The sequence below is a fragment of the Microcaecilia unicolor genome, chromosome 5 (assembly GCF_901765095.1).
Source record: "Microcaecilia unicolor chromosome 5, aMicUni1.1, whole genome shotgun sequence".
Lineage (NCBI taxonomy): Eukaryota > Metazoa > Chordata > Amphibia > Gymnophiona > Siphonopidae > Microcaecilia > Microcaecilia unicolor.
This window is the reverse complement of record NC_044035.1, coordinates 326,115,822-326,135,357: the sequence shown is the minus strand read 5'-3', so window position 1 is coordinate 326,135,357 and position 19,536 is coordinate 326,115,822. Positions and strand designations below refer to the sequence as shown.

At 46.2% G+C, this 19,536-nt stretch overlaps 1 protein-coding gene across 3 annotated transcripts in view; it reads right to left on the bottom strand.

Annotated features, from left to right (window-relative positions):
* The window catches only part of CDH16 (cadherin 16), a 167,316-nt gene that overhangs the window by 23,418 nt on the left and 124,362 nt on the right, over nt 1–19,536 (bottom strand). For all 3 annotated transcript variants that reach the window (XM_030204463.1, XM_030204464.1, XM_030204465.1), the window contains exons 15-16: nt 15,538–15,777; nt 12,325–12,441 (exon numbers count right to left, since the gene is read on the bottom strand). In XM_030204463.1, the coding sequence (XP_030060323.1) occupies nt 12,325–12,441; nt 15,538–15,777 (357 nt within the window). The remainder of the gene's footprint in view (nt 1–12,324; nt 12,442–15,537; nt 15,778–19,536) is intronic.

Here is a 19,536-nt window from a genome sequence, read left to right as displayed (position 1 = left end):
ATCTTTCTAAAGCAAAATATGAATCTTGCTCAGGTTTCAAGCTGACGAGTACAATTTTGCATACCATGTAAGGTTGCCTCTTGTTATAGTTGAGTGACTAATAATTAGGTTATTGTTCCCTATTATTCAGGTCTGTTTCCTGTGCAGCATTCCTGGAACACAAAATGATTAGATAGAGCTCCAGTAGAGAGGGAAATGAATTTTGCCGTGTGAGTCAGGTAGAAAATTATGGGGCAAAGAAGTTGTGGGTTTTTTTTTTTTAAAGTTGAAGTGCTCTTTGGTTCTTTGAAGAATCTGTAATCTTACAATATGTGTTTTGCCACTATAACGCCATGCAGGAGCCTAGTAATAGCGACCGATGCTTCCCATATAGTCCAAGAATGTTTGTAGCTATTACCTGACATCTATAGCCGCTACAGCTCAGAGGTAGATCTGCAGCAAAGGGTAGATAATTCTGTGGCGGTTTCTGAAATTATGTGACAGTTATATGTCACATCTGCAAAAGTATGAATGATATTGCATAAGAAATAATGGACCTTGCATGATAAAAAAAAAAAAAGTAGTTTTCCCAACTTTGCTTTGTGTCCAAATAATTGTACTCTTTTGGGAGTTTTATGATATCAGAGGAGGGGAGACCTGCTGCAAATGGGAGCAGGCAGTGAGGGGGTGGGGGAGAAGGGGAGAAAGGAAATGGGGGAATAAGAAGAAGGCTCTAAGATGTTGTGGGGAGGGAACAATGGACTCCAGAGAGAGGAGAGAGAGAGAGGAATTCTTCCTCTGGTCCTTTCCCCTCTCTTGGGACCCGATGCAGGGGCGTAGCCAGACACCCAATTTTGGGTGGGCCTGGGCCCAAGATGGGTGGGCAGAAGAATTCTACCCTGTCCCACAAGTGATTTGATCTCTCCCTCTCTCACCTGCATGCCATATGGACTCTCTAACAACCCCCCCCCCCCCCCCCCACATACCTTTTAAATAGCCGATTTTCACTGGCAGCAAGCAGCAACTAATACACACTGCTCATGCTGGCCCCACAGCCTTCCCTCTGATGCAACTTTTTGTTTCCGCATAGGCTGAAATACATCCGAGGGAAGGCTGTGGGGCCGGTGCGAACAGTATGCATCAGTTGCTGCTCGCTGTAGGTGAAGATCTGCTATTTACAAGGTATGCAGGAGGTACAGTTGTTGAGAGTTTTCGGCTGGTGGGCCTTAGTGATCCCTGCCAGCCACATCACAGGTGTGCTGCTACTGGGTGGGCCTGAGCCCAAAGTGGGTGGGCTCGGGCCCACCTGGGCCCATCCTTGGCTACGCCACTGACCCGATGATCAAAGGTAAGTGCGGGCGCTAGAGGCCACTAGCACCGGACTAGAGTCCGCATTTACCAGCGCGGGATGATCGGCACCAGGGAATACTGCAGAGCTCATTTAAATGATGGGCAATATTCCGCCCATATGATCAGAGCACTGTACTCTGATCTTATGGGCGGAATAGCATCTTTACCCTACGCCATCTTGAAGCTGGCATTAGGGTTAAGGCTCTCTTCCTCCTCCCTGTTCATACCAGGCAGCCTAGTAATAGCGACCCAATGGCTAAGGCCTGCCCTGGTGCCCTCCTCAACTCCCCCCCCCCCCCCCCCCCAGACAGAGACCCTGGAGGTCTAGGGCCCCGACTTACCCTGACCTAATCCAACCACCACCACCCCTGAAAGAAGAAAGTACTGATAGTTTAGTGCTCCCTGGTGGTCTAGCACAATGGCGTACCAAGGGGGGGGGGGGCGGTGGGGGCGGTCCGCCCCAGGTGCATGCCGCTGGGGGGTGCTGCGGCACGCGCCTGTCGGCTGAGTCCGAGTTCGCTAACTTCGCTAACTTCGTTCGCTGCAGCTCCCTCTGGCCCGGAACAGGTTACTTCCTGTTCCGGGGCAGAGGGAGCTGCAGCGAACGAACGAACAAAGTTGGCGAAGTTAGCGAACTCGGACTCAGCCGACAGGCGCACGCCGCAGCACCCCCCTAGCGGCGTGCACCCGGGGGGGGTCATTTCGTAGGGGGGGGGGCCGCGCTGCACCCGGGGGGGGGGGGCGCATCGGAGGTCCGCCCCGGGTGTCATGCAGGGTAGGAACGCCACTGGTCTAGCGGCCCTGAACTCCCCATACCTTCAAATGATGGAGGAGGGAATAGCACTCCCTCCTCCTTCCAGAGCTGTCTACAAAATGGTGGTATCTTGATCTGCCCAGTGCATCCTGGGATGTGCTGATCAGGGTTTCCCTACCATATAAAGGAGTTTGAAGCTGTGAGGAGGGGGGGGCACTAGACCACCAGGGAGGGGCTGGAGGTGCAGCTGACCTCTAGCTCTTTCTTATGTCAAGGGGAAGATAGGGATCGGTCCTAGGTTCGGCTCTTTTTAACATCTTTGTGAGTGATATTGTGGCAGGGCTGTCTGGTGGCAGATACCAAACTCTGCAACAGGGTGGACACCCCGGAAGGTGTAGATGACATGAGGAAAGACCTAGCAAAGTTTGAGGAATAGTCTAATATTTGAAAACTAAGATTTAATGCTAAAAAATGCAGGGTCATGCACTTGGGTCACAAGAATCCAAGGGAACAGTACAATATAGGGGGTGAAATACTTCTGTGTACAAAGGAAGAGTGGGAATTGGGGGTTATTGTGCCTGATGACCTTAACGTTTTCAAACAGGTAGAAAAAACGATGGTCATAGCCAGAAGGATGCTTGGGGGAGCATAAGGAGAGGGATGACCAGCAGGAACAAAGGTGTCATAGTACCCTTGTATAAGTCTCTGGTGAGGCCCCATTTAGAGTACCGTGTGCAATTCTGGAGACCACACCTACAGAAGGATATAAACAGGATGGAGTTGGTCCAGAGGACGGCTCCAAAATTGGTAAGTGGTCTTGAACATAAAACATATAGAGACAGGCTTATGAACCTCAACATGTATACGCTGGAAGAGAGGAGGGACAGAGGAGATATGACAGAGACGTTTAAATATTTCAGGGGCATTAATGTACAAGAAGTGAGCCTTTGTCAAATGAAGGAAAACTCTGGAATGAGGGGGCATACGATGAAGTTAAGAGGAAAAAGACTTAGGAGGAATCTAAGAAAGTATTCGTTCATGAAAAGGGTGGTGGAAGCGTGGAATAGCCTCCCACTATTTTTGTAGTGCTGGAGTGTACCCAGTGGTAATTGGGCAGTGCCGTGCGCTGCCTGGTTTCCGCTGGGTTAACGCAGGAGCCCTTACCACCTCTTCAATGGGTGGCGGTAAGGGCTCCCCCCTGAAATGGCCGTACAGCTGCAGAAAGGTGAGACTTCCCTTTTACCAGCTGCGGTAAAACGGGGCCTCAGCGTGTGTGTAAAACATGCACTGACGCCAGTGCAGGCCCCCTTTTGCTGCAGCTCGGTAAAAGGGGCCCATACCGGTTATCGGCTACCCGCTAAGTGCTAATATTCAATGGAGATAACCGGCTATCTCGCACTGAGGATTAGTGATTAGCTGGCTAAGCGCTATTTAATTGGCCTGGAGCCATTCCTGGCTGGTTGGATGGCACTGAATATTGGGCCCACTATGCTCCGGGAGAGTACATGCTTCCTGTAGATCATTCCAAGACCCAGTAGAGAAGAAACTGAGTCTGTCAACTTACAGAGGGCGTACACTCAACCTCTCTGTAAAGTATACAGCTACAACAGATTTTATATAGCAATTTTTCCTTCACTAAAGGTTTGTGCTGCTTAAAAATAGTTTAATCGGACTTCATCATCCATTGAAAATCTGCATCCAGCAGAGAAGTATGAAGAATGCCAATTTTCAGCATATACTGGATGACTCATGCTGGTTTTATATGTAGTGATTGTAATTTTTTGCATTGTTGATTTTACTGAAACAATTTTCTGTTTTAATGGCGCAGACCTTGTGGGATTACTGTAAATGTGATTTAAGGCATGAGTTCCCTGGAAGAGTGCCTCTCTTTTCATTGTTGAACAAAAGACACCAAGTTCTTCAGAGGACAGTGAGACAAGCAGACTGGGTAGGTCTGCCTCCAGGACTGGGTAAGGAAACACAGGCCTAATCTATCATTGAGCAGTTATAATGGGTTCTGGGAAAAAATGTTTCCTGTCTTCTTTTGTCCAATATTTTTCATTTTAAGAGTTAGATAGAAAGGAATCTGATGATAGCTGATAGTAACTCATGCTGGAACATCAGGGCTAAAAATGAATTACTAAGGGCTAGCTTTGGGGGGCTTGGTTGAGTGGGATTGGGGTGGGTGGTGCAGCATTGTGTTGGCAATCTTCTTAGTTCCTTGATTTCTACCTCAGTCCTATGTTGTGATTACTGATAGGGTTGTACCGAGTCCTTGCTTATTCTATTGTAAATTGTGAAGTCCACTGCAGTGCCCCCTAGGGTGCCCAGTTGGTGTCCTGGCATGTCAGGGGGACCAGTGCACTACGAATGCTGGCTCCTCCCACCACCAAATGGCTTGGATTTGGTCATTTCTGATATGGGTGTCCTCAGTTTCCATTATCGCTGAAAACCGGGGACGACCATCTCTAAGGATGACCATCTCTAAGGTTGACCTAAATGTTAAGATTTGGGCTCCCCTGACCGTATTATCGAAACGAAAGATGGACGCCCATCTTGTTTCAATAATATGGGTTTCCCTGCCCCTTCCCGAGGACGTCCTGCGAGGACGCCTTCAGGAAAACTTGGGCGCCCCATTCGATTATGCCCTCCACGTCTTCATCAGGAGTCAACGAGCTCGTGAATGTTGAAAAAAGCAAATGGCAATTATAGATACACTTCTTTTAGATATTCTCACTACACAAGCTTCCACCAGTAACAAAGCACTGTTATGTGGTGCCAATGAACATCATGTGTGACTGGTATGATACTACCCAATTAGTGCCAGAGCGGTCCAGGGGCAGAGCAGAAGCAAAGCCGGACGTTATTTGGGTACTGTCGATACCGAATGCCAGCGCTTGGATATTATAACAGTCCTAACTTGCTCAGATAGCTATATGGGTACTGAATATTGGTGCTAGATAGGTTCCAGCAGCTTCCAAAGATCCAGTGCTGGTACCCAGATATGGCCCAGCACTGAGTGTCTGGGTCTAATTCAGCCTGCACCGTGCAGTGTTTACAATCACGTCCTACCACTTCTGATGCATCAAGGTTCAGGAGCCTCACTGGTTCTTGGCCCAGGATGGAAAAATAGCGTTCACATCCACGCTGAAGGATAAACAGAACAGTCCTAAAAATGTCCTCATGCAGATTGGCAACCAAGCAGCAGTTTGGAGAGAGGTTTCAGAAATAGCCTCAGTGGGAATGCATACGACCCAGCAGGAGTTCAAAAATGCTAAGTTTAATCTTCTTGGATAAACAGATTTTTTTTTCAAACCTTGATAGCCTCTGGAGCAAATTCAGCTTTTACTTCATGCCATGTTTTCTGACTTAAGAAGTCCTTTATAGTGAAGAAGATTCTGGAAACCTCAGTTCAAGCCCTCGTGACCAACAGTTTTGGCAAGATAAAGAAGCGCTTTCTCTGCTTTGAATGTGAGGTTTCTGTTCTGCTGAGCAGAATGAATTGAAATCTCTAGAATAGCTGTTTCTGGTACAAAATGGAGGTGCCAAGCACAGGAATAGCCCTTGGATTCGGGAAAGATTTCTGGAGAACAATTTCTGCTTAAAACTTACTACTTAGCTAGATAACCTAGCTGAGCCCAGTTTCATAAAGCAGTTATATATTTGGTGCCATGCTGAATGTATAACTAAGAGTCTGGCAGAACTACACATTACATTAGGGAAATGGGATGGGATTTGATATACTGTTCTTTTGTGTTTACAAAGTGGTTTACGTGTTTACTTATTTTGTATCTGGGGTAACAGAGGGTCAGGGGCGTAGCCAGACAACAGATTTTGGGTGGGCCTAGGCAAGAATTACTACTACTACTTAACATTTCTAAAGCGCTACTAGGGTTACGCAGCGCTGTACAATTTAACATGGAAGGACAGTCTCTGCTCGAAGAGCTTACAATCTAAAAAGACAAATGTACAGTTTGGGTGGGCACCAAGTGTTCTCCCCCCCCCCCCAAAAAAAAAAATTATCTCAGCTGGTGGGAAAACGCTTCTTTCCACCTTGGCAGCAAGCATGCACTGAAAACTGCGCATGCGCAGGTACCGGTGTTGTGGAGAGTAGCATTTTCATTACCATCAGGGGGAAATCTTCAGCTGGCGGAGCTTGGGATTCCCACCAGTTACCACTAAATGTGCTATTGTTGGGTGGGCCTGAGCCATAAATGGGTGGGCCCTGGCCCACCCAAGCCCACCTGTGGCTACGCCACTGCAGAGGGTTAAGTAACTTGCCCAGAGTTACAAGGAGCTAAATTGGGAATTGAACCTAGTTCCTCTGGCTCTCAGACTGCTGCACTAACCATTAGGCCAGTATTCTATAACTTACCCATGTAATTTTACACGCTAATCAGAAAAGTGCATGTAAGATTACAGACTTAGGGGGTTAGTTAGTTCATAGGTATGTACATAGATTAGTGCATTTTAAGATCAACATAATATTTCATGACTCCACCTAGACATTGTCCTTGGCACCACCTACAGTACAAGGATGTGTGTACTTTTGCGCCTGACTTAACTTTTCATGCACATATATTGCCACATATACCCAAAAATGACTTTATAAAATTACCCCTTTATGTTTTGGAAAAAATAGGAAAGCTATTTGCAGGAAACCTTTGCTCTATAGATAACCCATTCCCCCCTCCCCCTCAAATAGTTTAATAAACTACCTCGGTTTTTTGAGCTTCATTTAGGCAGGCAAAGGCCATTTTTAAAGGGCTAATGTCACTTTTCCCATTGTTTGACATATGTACCGCTGCTTGTTATCTCTCTCTTTGAAAATGTCTTCTGTCTTGGAAGAGTGTTACGAACCATACTGCGAAGTGTACAATGTACATGAAAGTTTGCACTGTTCAGACTTTTTCATGATATAGTTCTCTGTATAACATTTCTTGCTATTTCCAGATAACTAGAAATGGGGTAATATTCAGCCCAAAGTGGCCAGTGGATTTTAAGCCACTGACAGCAGCAGCAGCAGGCTGAACTGATCTAACTGGAGGTATCGTGGAAGAGATAGGCAGGCATGAGTGATTTCACCAGGCAGGAGACTCTCCTGTCCAGTTAAACCATTTTGAATCTGGTTTTTTTTTTTTTAATGTGTTTTTTGTCGCATAGTAATTTAAAGTTTTTTTCATTGAGAGTGGGGTGGGAGGGAGATTTAGTTCATGCCTGTAGTTAAAGCTAAGTTACATGTAGATACAGTATGTATTTCTCTGTCCCCATAGGACTTCCAATCCAATCTAAGGCTGTAATTTACTAACATGTTAGTGCACATAGGCAGTGGCGTAGCAAGGGCGGGGTGGTGGGGGTGGTCCGCCCTGGGTGCACGCTGCTGGAGGGTGCAGAGAGCAGCCGCGCGCCTGTCGGCTCCGCTGGTTTCCTGCTCCCTCTGCCCCGGAACAGATTGCTTCCTGTTCCGGGGCAAAGGGAGCAGGGAGCCAGTGGAGCCGAGAGGTGTGCGGCTGCTCTCTGCACCCTCCAGCAGCCAAGAATGCACCCGGGGGAGGGGGGGCTTGATACGCTGGGGAGGGGGGTGTCATTGCGCCGGGGGGGGGGGGGGAGGTGTCGTGCTGCACCCGAGGGGGGGGTGTGCAGCGGCGATCCACCCTGGGTGGCAGCTGACCTAGGATCGCCACTGCACATAGGGCCTCTTTTACAAAGCCACGCTAGTGATTCCTGTGCGATAAGTGAGAGGAACCCATTCAATTCCTATGGACCTCCTCTCATTTACCACGCAGGAATCGCTAGTGCTGCTTCGTAAAAGAGGCCAAATGTACACTAATGTGTTACTAAATTACAGCCTTAGATTGGAAGTCCTCTGGGGACAGAGAAATAGATACTGTACCTACATGTAATTTAGCATTAACCAGGGGCGTAGCCAACAGAAGGTGACCACTCCACTGAAGATCAAACGCCAAGCAAAAAAAGTGGAGATAACAGACCTCTCTCAGATGGTGTCCACAACTAAGCCTTTATTCAAATTGATAAAATCAGCGACCTGACACTAGTTGTGTTTCGGCCTTATCGGCCTGCATCAGGGGTCTAGGAACTTATTAGACAAAATATATTCCTAGAGCAGTTAGATTGCAACCAAATCTCTTATGGTGTCATACACTGATCTCACCAAAACAAAGCGTAACCTCTCTGTGAAACGCTGTCTACTGCATAGAAAAAACCCAAGTTCCTAGACCCCTAACGCAGGCCAATAAGGCCGAAACACGACTCGTGTCGGGTCGCTGATTTTATCGATTTGAATAAAGACTTAGTTGTGGACACCATCTGAGAGAGGTCTGTTATCTCCACTTTTTTTGCTTGGAAATAAAGAACACATTTCACAGAATGTATTAAGCATAACAACGTGGGCAGGCAAATCGCTAATTCTCCTTCTGTAACCATAGTACATATTCAGCCAGACCTGCTCAGCAGTATGAAATCTGGACTGAACTGACACCACGTGCTTTATTTGTTATCGTGGTGGGGTATGAATCAGACGACCATGAAGTATTAAATTAGAAGTCTGAAAGTCCCTGGCAGATCATTTTATATAAACATATATGAAACCTCCTGGCTTCTGGACACGTGTAATGTTTTTGTTCATTTGCACTGGGAATTCCATTCTTTGAAATCTCCAGACACTAAAATTTGCAAGTGCCCTCAGGGGAATGCATTATCCAAGATTTCATACCTCTGAAACAAAAGGGCCCTTTTACTAAACTGCACTAGTGAATGGGCTTGGTGCCTTTACGTAGGTCTTTCCTGTGTGCTAAGCCCACCGTAAACTTTTTCAAATTGTAGAATTCTGGCCATGTGCTAATATCAGCATTAGCGCGCGACCATTAAAAACTTAACACAGGAGCACTTTCTGCCTCTTATTTATGAAGTGCTAAGAGCTCCCGCTTTAGGTCTGTGTTATTCTGTTAGCACGCGCTAAAGTCTAGTTAACTAGCGCATTCACGCCCATTCTAATTCCTGATATGGCCCCTCTCCAAAAAAGTAATAATAAAAAAATTACCGTGCGATTAGTGCATGCAGATAGCAAAAGTAGGGCCTCTTAAAAATCCGCTGGCCACTTTGGGCTGAATATTACCCCATTTCTATTTATCTGGAAATAGCAAGAAATGTTATGCACAGAACTATATCATGAAAAAATCTGAACAGTGCAAACTTTCATGTACATTCACTTTAAACGGGCTCCGTCAGCATTTCTGCACAGGAATCGCTAGCGGGGCTTGATAAAAGAGGCCCCTAATGCGGAACATTTTAGTGCATCCCACGTTAGTCCATTTTTGTTGCATTAGGTGTGCAGCGCCTAATCCATTTTAGTAAAAGGTCCCCTACGCCAGTAATATACTTCTAATGGATTCTCTTCGTTGTACAGTGATGCAGGTTACAATGCTGAAACTCAGGAGGCTGCTTTTTTTCTGTAGCTGGCCCATTTAATGTGGAATAAATTGCCTGTGTATTTATGATTGTGAATGTTTTTTTATTTTTTTATTTTTTTGCGGGCCTACTGATTTATTCTATGTAGTAGTACCTTGATCATTTAGCCTCAGTCATTGGGAAAAGCACAGTTTCATATGTGTATATTGTATATGTTTGATTATAAATCGAGGTTTGAAAGCTCAAGACCGCTGCGTGAGAAACTGCATTGGCTCCCTGTCAAGGACCGAATAACATTTAAAATTTGCGCACTGGTGCATAAAATTCTCTATGGTGAAGCCCCTGCGTATATGGACACCCTTGTCAGCTTACCACCTCATAACTCTCACAGATCAGCTTGCTTGTACCTAAATCTGCATTACCCAATCTACAGAGGCCTCAAGTATAAAACCACCTACGCTTCCACCTTTTCCTACATTAGCGCACAACTGTGGAATGGTCTACCTAAATTTGTGAAAATCACCGTGATCATCCGACCTTTAAAACAATACCTTAAGACCTTCTTATTCGGGAAAGCTTACGCTCCTGACCCGCCCCGCACCGCTGTCTATTGAATTCCATTTCTCTTTCCACATTTCCCCACCTCTGCTATTACTTACTAGCCTCTTTCACTACAATGCCATTGACTGTTTGTTGTAGACTTGATGTATGCTTTCTGTAAATTCCTGTAAGCCACATTGGGCCTGCCCTTGGGTGGGAATATGTGGGATATAAACGCTATAAATAAATATAATTTGTATATGAAGGTTTTTATTGTAACCTGCCCATGGGCGTAGACTGGGGGGGGCGAGGGGGGGCAATGCCCCCCAAATGATGACGAGGCGCCGCCGTGCCAGTAGTTAAAAAAAAAAAACAAGCAGGCACGCGCTCCTCTCCGTCCGCTTGGCTTCCCTGCCCTCTCTGTCTGCGCCCCGCCTTCCTCTGACGTCATTTCCTTTCGGGTGGGACGCAGACAGAGAGGGCAGGGAAGCCAAGCAGATGGAGAGGAGCGTGTCCGTCTACCCCCTCTCTTCCTCCCTCTCTCTGGTGCAGGCAGCAGTCTTTTTCAGCGTTCCTGGTAGCGGTAGCGATGTACACGCTGCCTTTGGATCTGCCCCGAAGACTTCTCTTCAAGTTCCTGTTCCCGCATAGGTGGGAACAGGAGCTTGAAGAGAAGGCTTCCGGGGCAGACCGAAGGCAGCGTGTACATCGCTACCGCTGCCAGGAACGCTGAAAAGGACTGCTGCCTGCGCCGGAGGGAGGGAGTGAGGAAGAGAGGGGTGTAGATGGAGTCACGATCTTGGACCTCGCGGGGGGGGGGGGGGCAGCAGAAGAAAGATGGATGGAACTGGGAGGGGTGGGGAGCAGATGGAAGATGGATGGGACTGGGAGGGGTGGGGAGCAGAGGGAAGGAGCAAGAGATGGATGGGACTGGGAGGGGTGGGGAGCAGATGGAAGATGGATGGGACTGGGAGGGGTGGGGGGCAGAGGGAAGGACCAGAAGATGGATGGGACTGGGAGCATTGGGAGCAGAGGGAAGGACCAGGAGATGGATTGGACTGGGAGGGGTGGGGAGCAGAGGGAAGGAGCAAGAGATGGATGGGACTGGGAGGGGTGGGGAGCAGAGGGAAGTAGCAAGAGATGGATGGGACTGGGAGGGGTGGGGAGCAGAGGGAAGATGGATGGGACTGGGAGGGGTGGGGAGCAGAGGGAAGTAGCAAGAGATAGATGGGACTGGGAGGGGTGGGGAGCAGAGGGAAGTAGCAAGAGATGGATGGGACTGGGAGGGGTGGGGAGCAGAGGGAAGTAGCAAGAGATGGATGGGACTGGGAGGGGTGGGGAGCAGAGGGAAGTAGCAAGAGATGGATTGGACTGGGAGGGGTGGGGAGCAGAGGGAAGATGGATGGGACTGGGAGGGGTGGGGAGCAGAGGGAAGTAGCAAGAGATGGATTGGACTGGGAGGGGTGGGGAGCAGAGGGATGGACCAGGAGATGGATGGGATTGGGAGAGGTCAGGCACAGCAGAGGGAAGGAGCAGAAGATGGATGGGACGGAGGGATGGTGAGCAGAGGGAAGGAACAGAAGATGGATGGTACTGGGAGGGGTGGGGAGCAGAGGGAAGGAGCAAGAGATGGATGGGACTGGGAGGGTGGGGAGCAGAGGGAAGGAGCAAGAGATGGTTGGGACTGGGAGGGGTGGGGAGCAGAGGGAAGGAGCAACAGATGGATGGGACTGGGAGCGTTGGGAGCAGAGGGAAGGAGCAAGAGATGGTTGGGACTGGGAGGGGTGGGGAGCAGAGGGAAGCCTACTGGAAAGAAGACACTGCATAAAACAGAAGACACTGGGACCAAAGCGAATAGAAAACTAAATGATCAGACAACAAAGGTAGATAAAAGTATTTTATTCAGAATTTATTAATTGAAATATGTCAGCTTTTTGAAATGTGCATCTGTGATATTTTGCCTGTAAATTTCAATTCCTTCCTCCATATTAGCATATTCATTTGCATATATATATATGCAAATGAATATGCTAATATGCTCCACCCATCCTTTGCCCCCCCCCCCCCCCCCCCAAATGAAACAGTCAAACTACGCCTATGAACCTGCCTATGTTTTGGGTAGAGTAGGAATGTCAAAAATAAATAATGAATACGTAAAGAGGAGGCCTATATGGCCTAAAAATCATTTACATAAAATTCCTTAAATAATATTGGTCCGCTGTACCTGCAAAGCATTACTTTCAGTGGAAATCCTTTTTCTCTTGTTACTCTACCTGGCAGTTGGATGTGTTGGTACTGAAGTGGTGTTCCACTATCTGAGATGGTAACAGGGACAAGATGCACTTTTGGTTCCAGCCAGCTGATTCCCATTGAGAGCCGAGCATGTGTGTCTAAAAGATACCAGGAAACACACAGTGAGGGTATTGCATGACAGGGTTCTTAAGTTAAGTGGGCTGGAAGGCACCAATCTTGTGCTTATTTTACAAAGACAAATAGGTGAATATGTGCCTTTATAAATTGCTAGCATAAATCCTGCAGAGATTGCACCTACATTGCAGGCTTGAGAGCACGTGTAAATGTCTGCGCATAAATTAAGGATGTTTATAACCTATGCGCATACCTTGTGACTTTGCCCTTGCTTCACCCAGACTGTGCCCCAGGCAGTGCCTATTCATGACATTGTCCTCCTAACTCCTATTCACTTGTTCAGTACCCATGTCTGTTTTATCATTCCCACTACAAGTAATTCCCTGTTTGTCTGTCTTGATTAGATTGTAAGCTCTGTTGAGCAGGGACTGTCTCCTACATGTTCAGTGTACAGTGCTGCGTACGTCTAGTAGCTCAATAGGAATGATAAGTAGTAGCAGAAGTCTTTCAGATTCCAGAATGTTGCTACTCTTTGGGATTCTGGAATCTTGCTACTCTGTGTCCTTATCCCTTATTTGTCCTGTTTGTCTTGATCAGATTGTAAGCTCTGTTGAGCAGGGCCGCCGAGAAGGGGGGGGGGGCAGGGGGGAGAAAATTCCCCAGGCCCGGGCCTCCAAAGAGGGCCCGGCGCTGCAGTCCCACCCGCCCTCCGCCGTCGACCGTCTGCCACCGGGCCGGGCCCCCTTCATTGAAATCAGAGCGCCTCTCACCTCCGTGTGAAAGTGCTGCAAGCAGCAGATCACCTCCCTTCGGGCCTCCTTCCCTCCCTGTGTCCCGCCCTCGTCTGACGTAACTTCCGTGAGGGTGGGACCCAAGGAGGGCCGAAGGGAGGCGATCTGCTGCCCTGCTGCCTGCAGTACTTTCACACGGAGGTGAAAGGCGCTGTGATTTCAATGCAGGGGACCCGGCCCGGTAGCGGACGGAGGGGGCGGGTCGGGGGGGAGCGGCGGCGACCTCGGGGGGGGGGGGGGGGGGGAGGGGGGAGCGGCGATGGCGACCTCGGGGGGTGGAGGGGGGAAGCAGCAGCAGCGACCTCGGGGGGGGGGGGCGGCCTTGCCCCGGGCCCGGCCCAGTCTCTCGGCGGCCCTGCTGTTGAGCAGGAATTGTCTCTTACATGTTCAGTATACAGCACTGCGTATGTCTAGTAGTGTTATTGAAATGATAACTAGTAGTAGTAGTAGTCTTTGGGATTCTGGAATCTTGCTACTCTTTTGGATTCCGGAATCTTGCTACCCTTTGTCCTTACCCCTTATTTGTCCTGTTTGTCTGTCTTGGTTACATTGTAAGCTCTGTCAAGCAGGGATTGTCTCTTACATGTTTAGAGTACAGTGCTGTGTACATCTAGTAGCGCTATAGAAATGATAAGTAGTTTTAGTAGTAGATTCTTTATATGTCATCCAAATTTTGGCACGGATCCCAGATCTGCATGTAAACTAATTAGTCAATTAAGCACTAACAACCAATAAGGACTTAATTGACAGTAATTAGACTTTTGCCCAGATCTTCCTTACACCCTATTCTATAACATGCGCACCTAAATTTCACCGTGCCCAACTCTAAAGGCGGCATGGCAAAGGGAAGGTCAGGGGTAGATCAGGGGCATTCCCAGAATTTATGCAAAATGTTCAGTACGTGTTTTCTAGCAAAAAAGGTGCCGGTACTCAAATGCCAGACCACCCTTCAGGGGTGGGGTGAACAATGAGGGACCCACCCCACAATAGCCAGGCCCCCTGCAACCAGTCACAGAATCTATGAAAAGGCAAAATTGGTGTGTAGAGCCTGAGCTCTTTTACTATAACTTGGGGACCATGAGTCAATTTTAGTAGAGAATGAAAAAGGTGCCGGTACTCAGTACCCCCAAGTACCCCCTCAAAAAAAGCCCTGATGATGTTATAGATTATCTGCATTTGTGCACCTCTCATGAGTTTATTAGATATGTAATGCGAGTTGTAACACACATTAACTGCTAACATGGATTTCAAACAAACAGGTGAAGGGCACTTCTATAACTGGGTGTGAACATTTATGCACCTGTTGCACACGTAAATATTTAGAATATTAGCATATAAGCACGTAGGTGTATACAATAGACACATATATGCAAGCATGGCGCCTAACTTAGAGAATAGAAATAGAAAAATGAACACTGATAAAGACCATATGGCCTTTCCAGTCTGTCCATCCATGCAATATACTATTCCTTACTCTCCCTTAGAGATCCTATGTTCTTTTCCCAAGCTTTCTTGAACTCAAATACAGTATCAACCATTTCCACCAGGAGGCCTTTCCACAAATTCACCACCCTTTTTGTTAAGTATTTCCTCAAGCTACTCCTGAGTCTATCCCCTTTTACCTTCATCTTATGCCCCCTCATTCCAGATTTTCCTTTCTGTGAAAGAGACTTGCCTCCTGTCCGTTTCCGTTTATGAACACCTCTATAATGTCTCCCCTCTCCCGCCTTTCTTTCACATATTGAGATCTTAAGTCTGTCCCCACATGCTTCGTCATGAAGAACATTGACTAGACTAGGAATAGACTCCCTGAGCCGCTACATCAAGCTCCATCTCTTGCTGTCTTCAAATCTAGGCAAAAGGCCCACCTTTTTGATGCTGCTTTTAATTCCTAACCCTTACTCACTTGTTTAAGTACCCATATTTTATCATTCCCACCTTGTTATTCTCTTATCTCTTATTTGTCCTGTTTGTCTGTCCTAATTAGATTGTAAGCACTGTCGAGCAGGGACTGTCTCTTCATGTACCGTGTACAGCTAGGGCTGGTGGTAAGTGATCATGGAAGGGGTGTTTTAGGTATCTAGTTTGCTTTGTACAATAGGCTTGAAACAGTTGCTGTTCTTCTGCCTTAAACTAAGTGCCTGATCATATAATACCCTCCACCCGTGCTATAGACAGATGGGCAGAAGTGGTACCAGAGGTGTCCGCAGCATGATCTCAGCATGGAACACGGAGCAGTTTTTACTGTGTTACAGGGCACAATGGACAAACAATGCTGTATCACAAAGATACGTGATAAATCATGAGATCTTTGATCTGTTTACATACCATTGATGGCATCAATTCTCCAGTTTCTCTGAACTGTGGGGTCTCGAGAAAGGGAAAAAATAAATGGGGTGCTATGCACTATGGAATCCCGGTCAAAAGCACTGAGCGTGATAGCTTGCCCTTCTTGTTGTGGGGTACAGAGGAATTCCTCAGAGTAATCGCCAACCAGGATAGGGTAGTTGTCATTGACATCTACAAGATGAATCACTACTTCTGCAGTGGCTGACACAGATGGGCTGTCTTCGAAACAAACAAACAAAACAAAAAAGCAGGTTAAGCACACATGTCAGTCTTAATTTCAATCCAGCCAATATTCAAAGGGGCTACCAACTGGTTTTGTGCCAGCCAATGGAATATTTAGAGACTCTAACCAGATAGTGCCACTGAATATTCCCACCGACAACCTTGGCACTATCTGGACAGTGCAGGGGCAATCTGTGGCTGGAGCTTGGGTGGAGCCATGTTCTTTTGAAAATTCATATAATTATTATGGTCATCCTATAACAGATATCATAGCCAATAAATAGAAATAAAATAAAATAAAACATGGAAAAGAAAATAAGATGATACCTTTTTTATTGGACATAACTTAATACATTTCTTGATTAGCTTTCGAAGGTTGCCCTTCTTCGTCAGACCGGAAATAAGCAAATGTGGTAGATGACAGTGTATATATAAGTGAAACATCAAAGCATTTCAGTGACAATCTAACAGGGTGGGGGTGGATAGGAGATATGCATGGGAACATCAAAGCATTTCAGTGATAGTCTAACAGGATGGGGGTGAATAGGTGAGAGGAGGGTGACAAACAGAGCAATACAATTTTATGGTTTATAATGGGCTAGAAAACCTAGATCTTTGTTAAGTCCTGTCTGTTGGGTGTCAAAATATTCAATCATTCTGACTTCATAGCCAATAAAGAATGCATATGGGCCCACAGCAAAGTATCCTATGAAACCTCAACCAACTATATTACAAAGAAGACCATCATTCCTGCCACCCTCCCAAAGGTGAGAGGAACAAATTCGTTCAACCAGTAATAAATAGAATCTCAGTAAATACTGGAGGAGAGGGTAGTTACAAAGCTGTGGTAAAAGTTGGCATTTTACTGTAAATGTTTAGAATACCAGCACATATGCACATTACCTCCAGGTTCTATATAGGTTGTCAAAAGTTAGGCACCAAATATTAAGCATGGATCCCAGATCAGTGCACAAAATAATTAATGGACTCTAATCATTTAGTCATTCGAATTAATGAGCATTTAATTGGCAGTAATTATGATTTACGCATGGATCTGGTGGCACATTATTCTATAACACTGCATATCTAAATTGGCTCGTGTGCAACTCAAAAGGGGACATGGCCATGAGAGGGGCATGGGCGGGTCAGGGCATTCATGAGATTTAGGCGCAATGTTATAGGATACTGGGGATCAGCATTGAACTTGCATGCCAGGATTTACACCAGGTTCCAGCAGGTATAAGTCCTTGCGACCAGTGTTGAGCACAGGAATCCATGCTAGGTGCTATTCTATAAAGGATGTTCATCCCAGAATGTCCTTTATAGAATAGCGCTGAGCATGGATTTTTTTCCTAGCACTTAATTCTTGGTACCATTTACTGAATTCGGCCCATGGTGTACCTGAATGTAACTCACCTTGACCTACCATTGGAAAAGGTGTGAGCAAAAAAAAAAATACAATTAATTAATTAATTTGTGAACATATATGCATGTAAATGCTGAAAATCTGTTCTGTAAATATGCATGTAGAGTGCTTAGGGTTCTGCGATGGGGTGATAGCTGTCTTCTAGAGACAACTAAAGAAATATACTTTTCCCTAACCTTGACAACATCACTGGTTGCTGGAGGAGGAGTTAAGAGCAGCTTCGCAACAAGTAGTGTATCCTGATTTTCCTATTACATCAGTGGTTGCCAGGCAGAAGCATACACTTTAGATCTTTCCAGTGCACCAGTTTCTAGATAGTAGCAGTTACACTTGTGGACAGTACTCCAATGAGTAGAGGAGACTTGTTTTGGAGGAACTGCCCAAGATATGTAACCTTCTGCATAACTCAAATCCTATTCTTTGGGTTCCTGCCACTTGAGCCACTGACCCACATGTGAGGAGAGGGCAATTCAGCCCTCAGCCCCTAGACCTCTAAGCCTAGCACTTATAGAAGGTAGAGGAGCCTGTCTACATTAGCCAGGACAACCTAATAGTAAAAGTCTAGGAACCAGTACAGTAACAGTAGTCACTTAAGTTCTGGATGTGAAGGGGACAGGTGGAAAAAGGGCGCCTGCTGCACCCACCCCTAGGATTAAGGAGTAAGGGAGAAGCTGGGTTTATTTGTGTATTTCCAGCAGGGTGACTAGAACCATTTATCACCTGTCCAGGTGCCTTGAACATCCAGTGATGCTGAGGAAACAAGACCCATTTACATCTACAAGTCTTCTGGGGACCATCATATTTCTCATCAGGATCAAACTAGTTAAGTACTGCCCTGGAGTGTCAGAACCCCTGATTCTTCCAGCTCAGCTAACCATAGAGATTTAGGTGATAGTCTTCTTTGAAACATAATTATTTATACTTGCTATTTTGTGGTGCAGGAGAGTTACAGAGAGGATATGCATATATTCTCACATAAAGGAGTTAAGGATACAGAAGTAGTAGAGGACTCTGTAAATATTGTTTTTTATACTGTCTCTTCCAAAGAGACGGTCTCTGCTATTGTTGTTTAATGAATACCAGACTCTGCAGTAAACTAATTGATTCAGAACAGTATCTCTAGAATGGTCTGACTTATGGACTGAGTGAAGATTGCAGCGTGAGTGAAATACTTGCCTATGGCCTCTCAGTTTTTACTGGTTCCGGTCCTGACCCAACCAAATAAATATTGCTATGTCAATAATCCCCCCACACAGCATCTGGGCATACAAAGGGATCCACCTTACACGTGCATATCTTACAAAGTACATATTTTACAGGTAAGCTTATACATGGGTGGGCTTATACTAATGGGTGTAACTTATAGTTTTGCTTTGTTTTTAAATTTGGCTTTATTTACCACTTTTTTGAAGGAATTCACTCAAGGCGGTATACAGTAAGAATAGATCAAACGAGCAATAGGCAATTAAAGCAGTAAAAATAGTCAACTAACAATACAAAGTATGGCATGGTATACTACTTGTAATATCAACACAATACGTAATAGAACATTATAATTGATAGTGAAGGGTAAGGCAAAGTTGGCATATAGATGGTTAAGAAAGTAGGAACAGTTAGAAAGTAAGGTGACTGACTTGAAGAAAGTTGCACATGAGGTTAGAAAGATGGTTAAATATTATCTCAGCTAGGGAAGGAGTGGATAACCATGTCCCGCTGCAGTATGTGCAGCCTGAGTCACTCCTTGTGTGTATGAGTGAGACTAATAAGTTAGTTACTTCTTCCATTAAAGGCCTGGTTGACGAGACAAGCTTTCACCTGCTTCCTGAAGTAGACATAGTCTTGTGTTAAGCGGAGCCTTTCAAGCAATGCATTCCAGAGTGTGGGGGCTATTCCGGAGAAGGTTCGCTTGCGAATATCACATCGTGTAATGTCTTTTGGAGAGGGTGTGGTTAGTAAAAGTCCTTGGGAGGACCTTAGTGTCCTTGGCGGTGTGTGGAGGATCATCTTATTCTTCAGATACTCAGGGCCATTTCCTTCCAGGGCCTTGAAGATCAGAGTTTTAAATTTAGCCCTGTATTGCACTGGTAGCCAATGAAGTTTTTGCAAAAAAATGGTGTGATGTGGTCACGTCGCTTGCAACCTTCTATGAGTCTTGCTGCTGCATTCTGAATCACCTGGAGCTGGTGCAGGCCCTTTGTAGTCAGATCATTGTATAGTGTATTGCAGTAATCCAGTCTTGATGTTACCATGGCATGTACAACTGGGATAAGATTTACCCTCTCTATATGACACCAGAATCCCAGCATTGGTTCTAACTGAGCTTGAAGAAA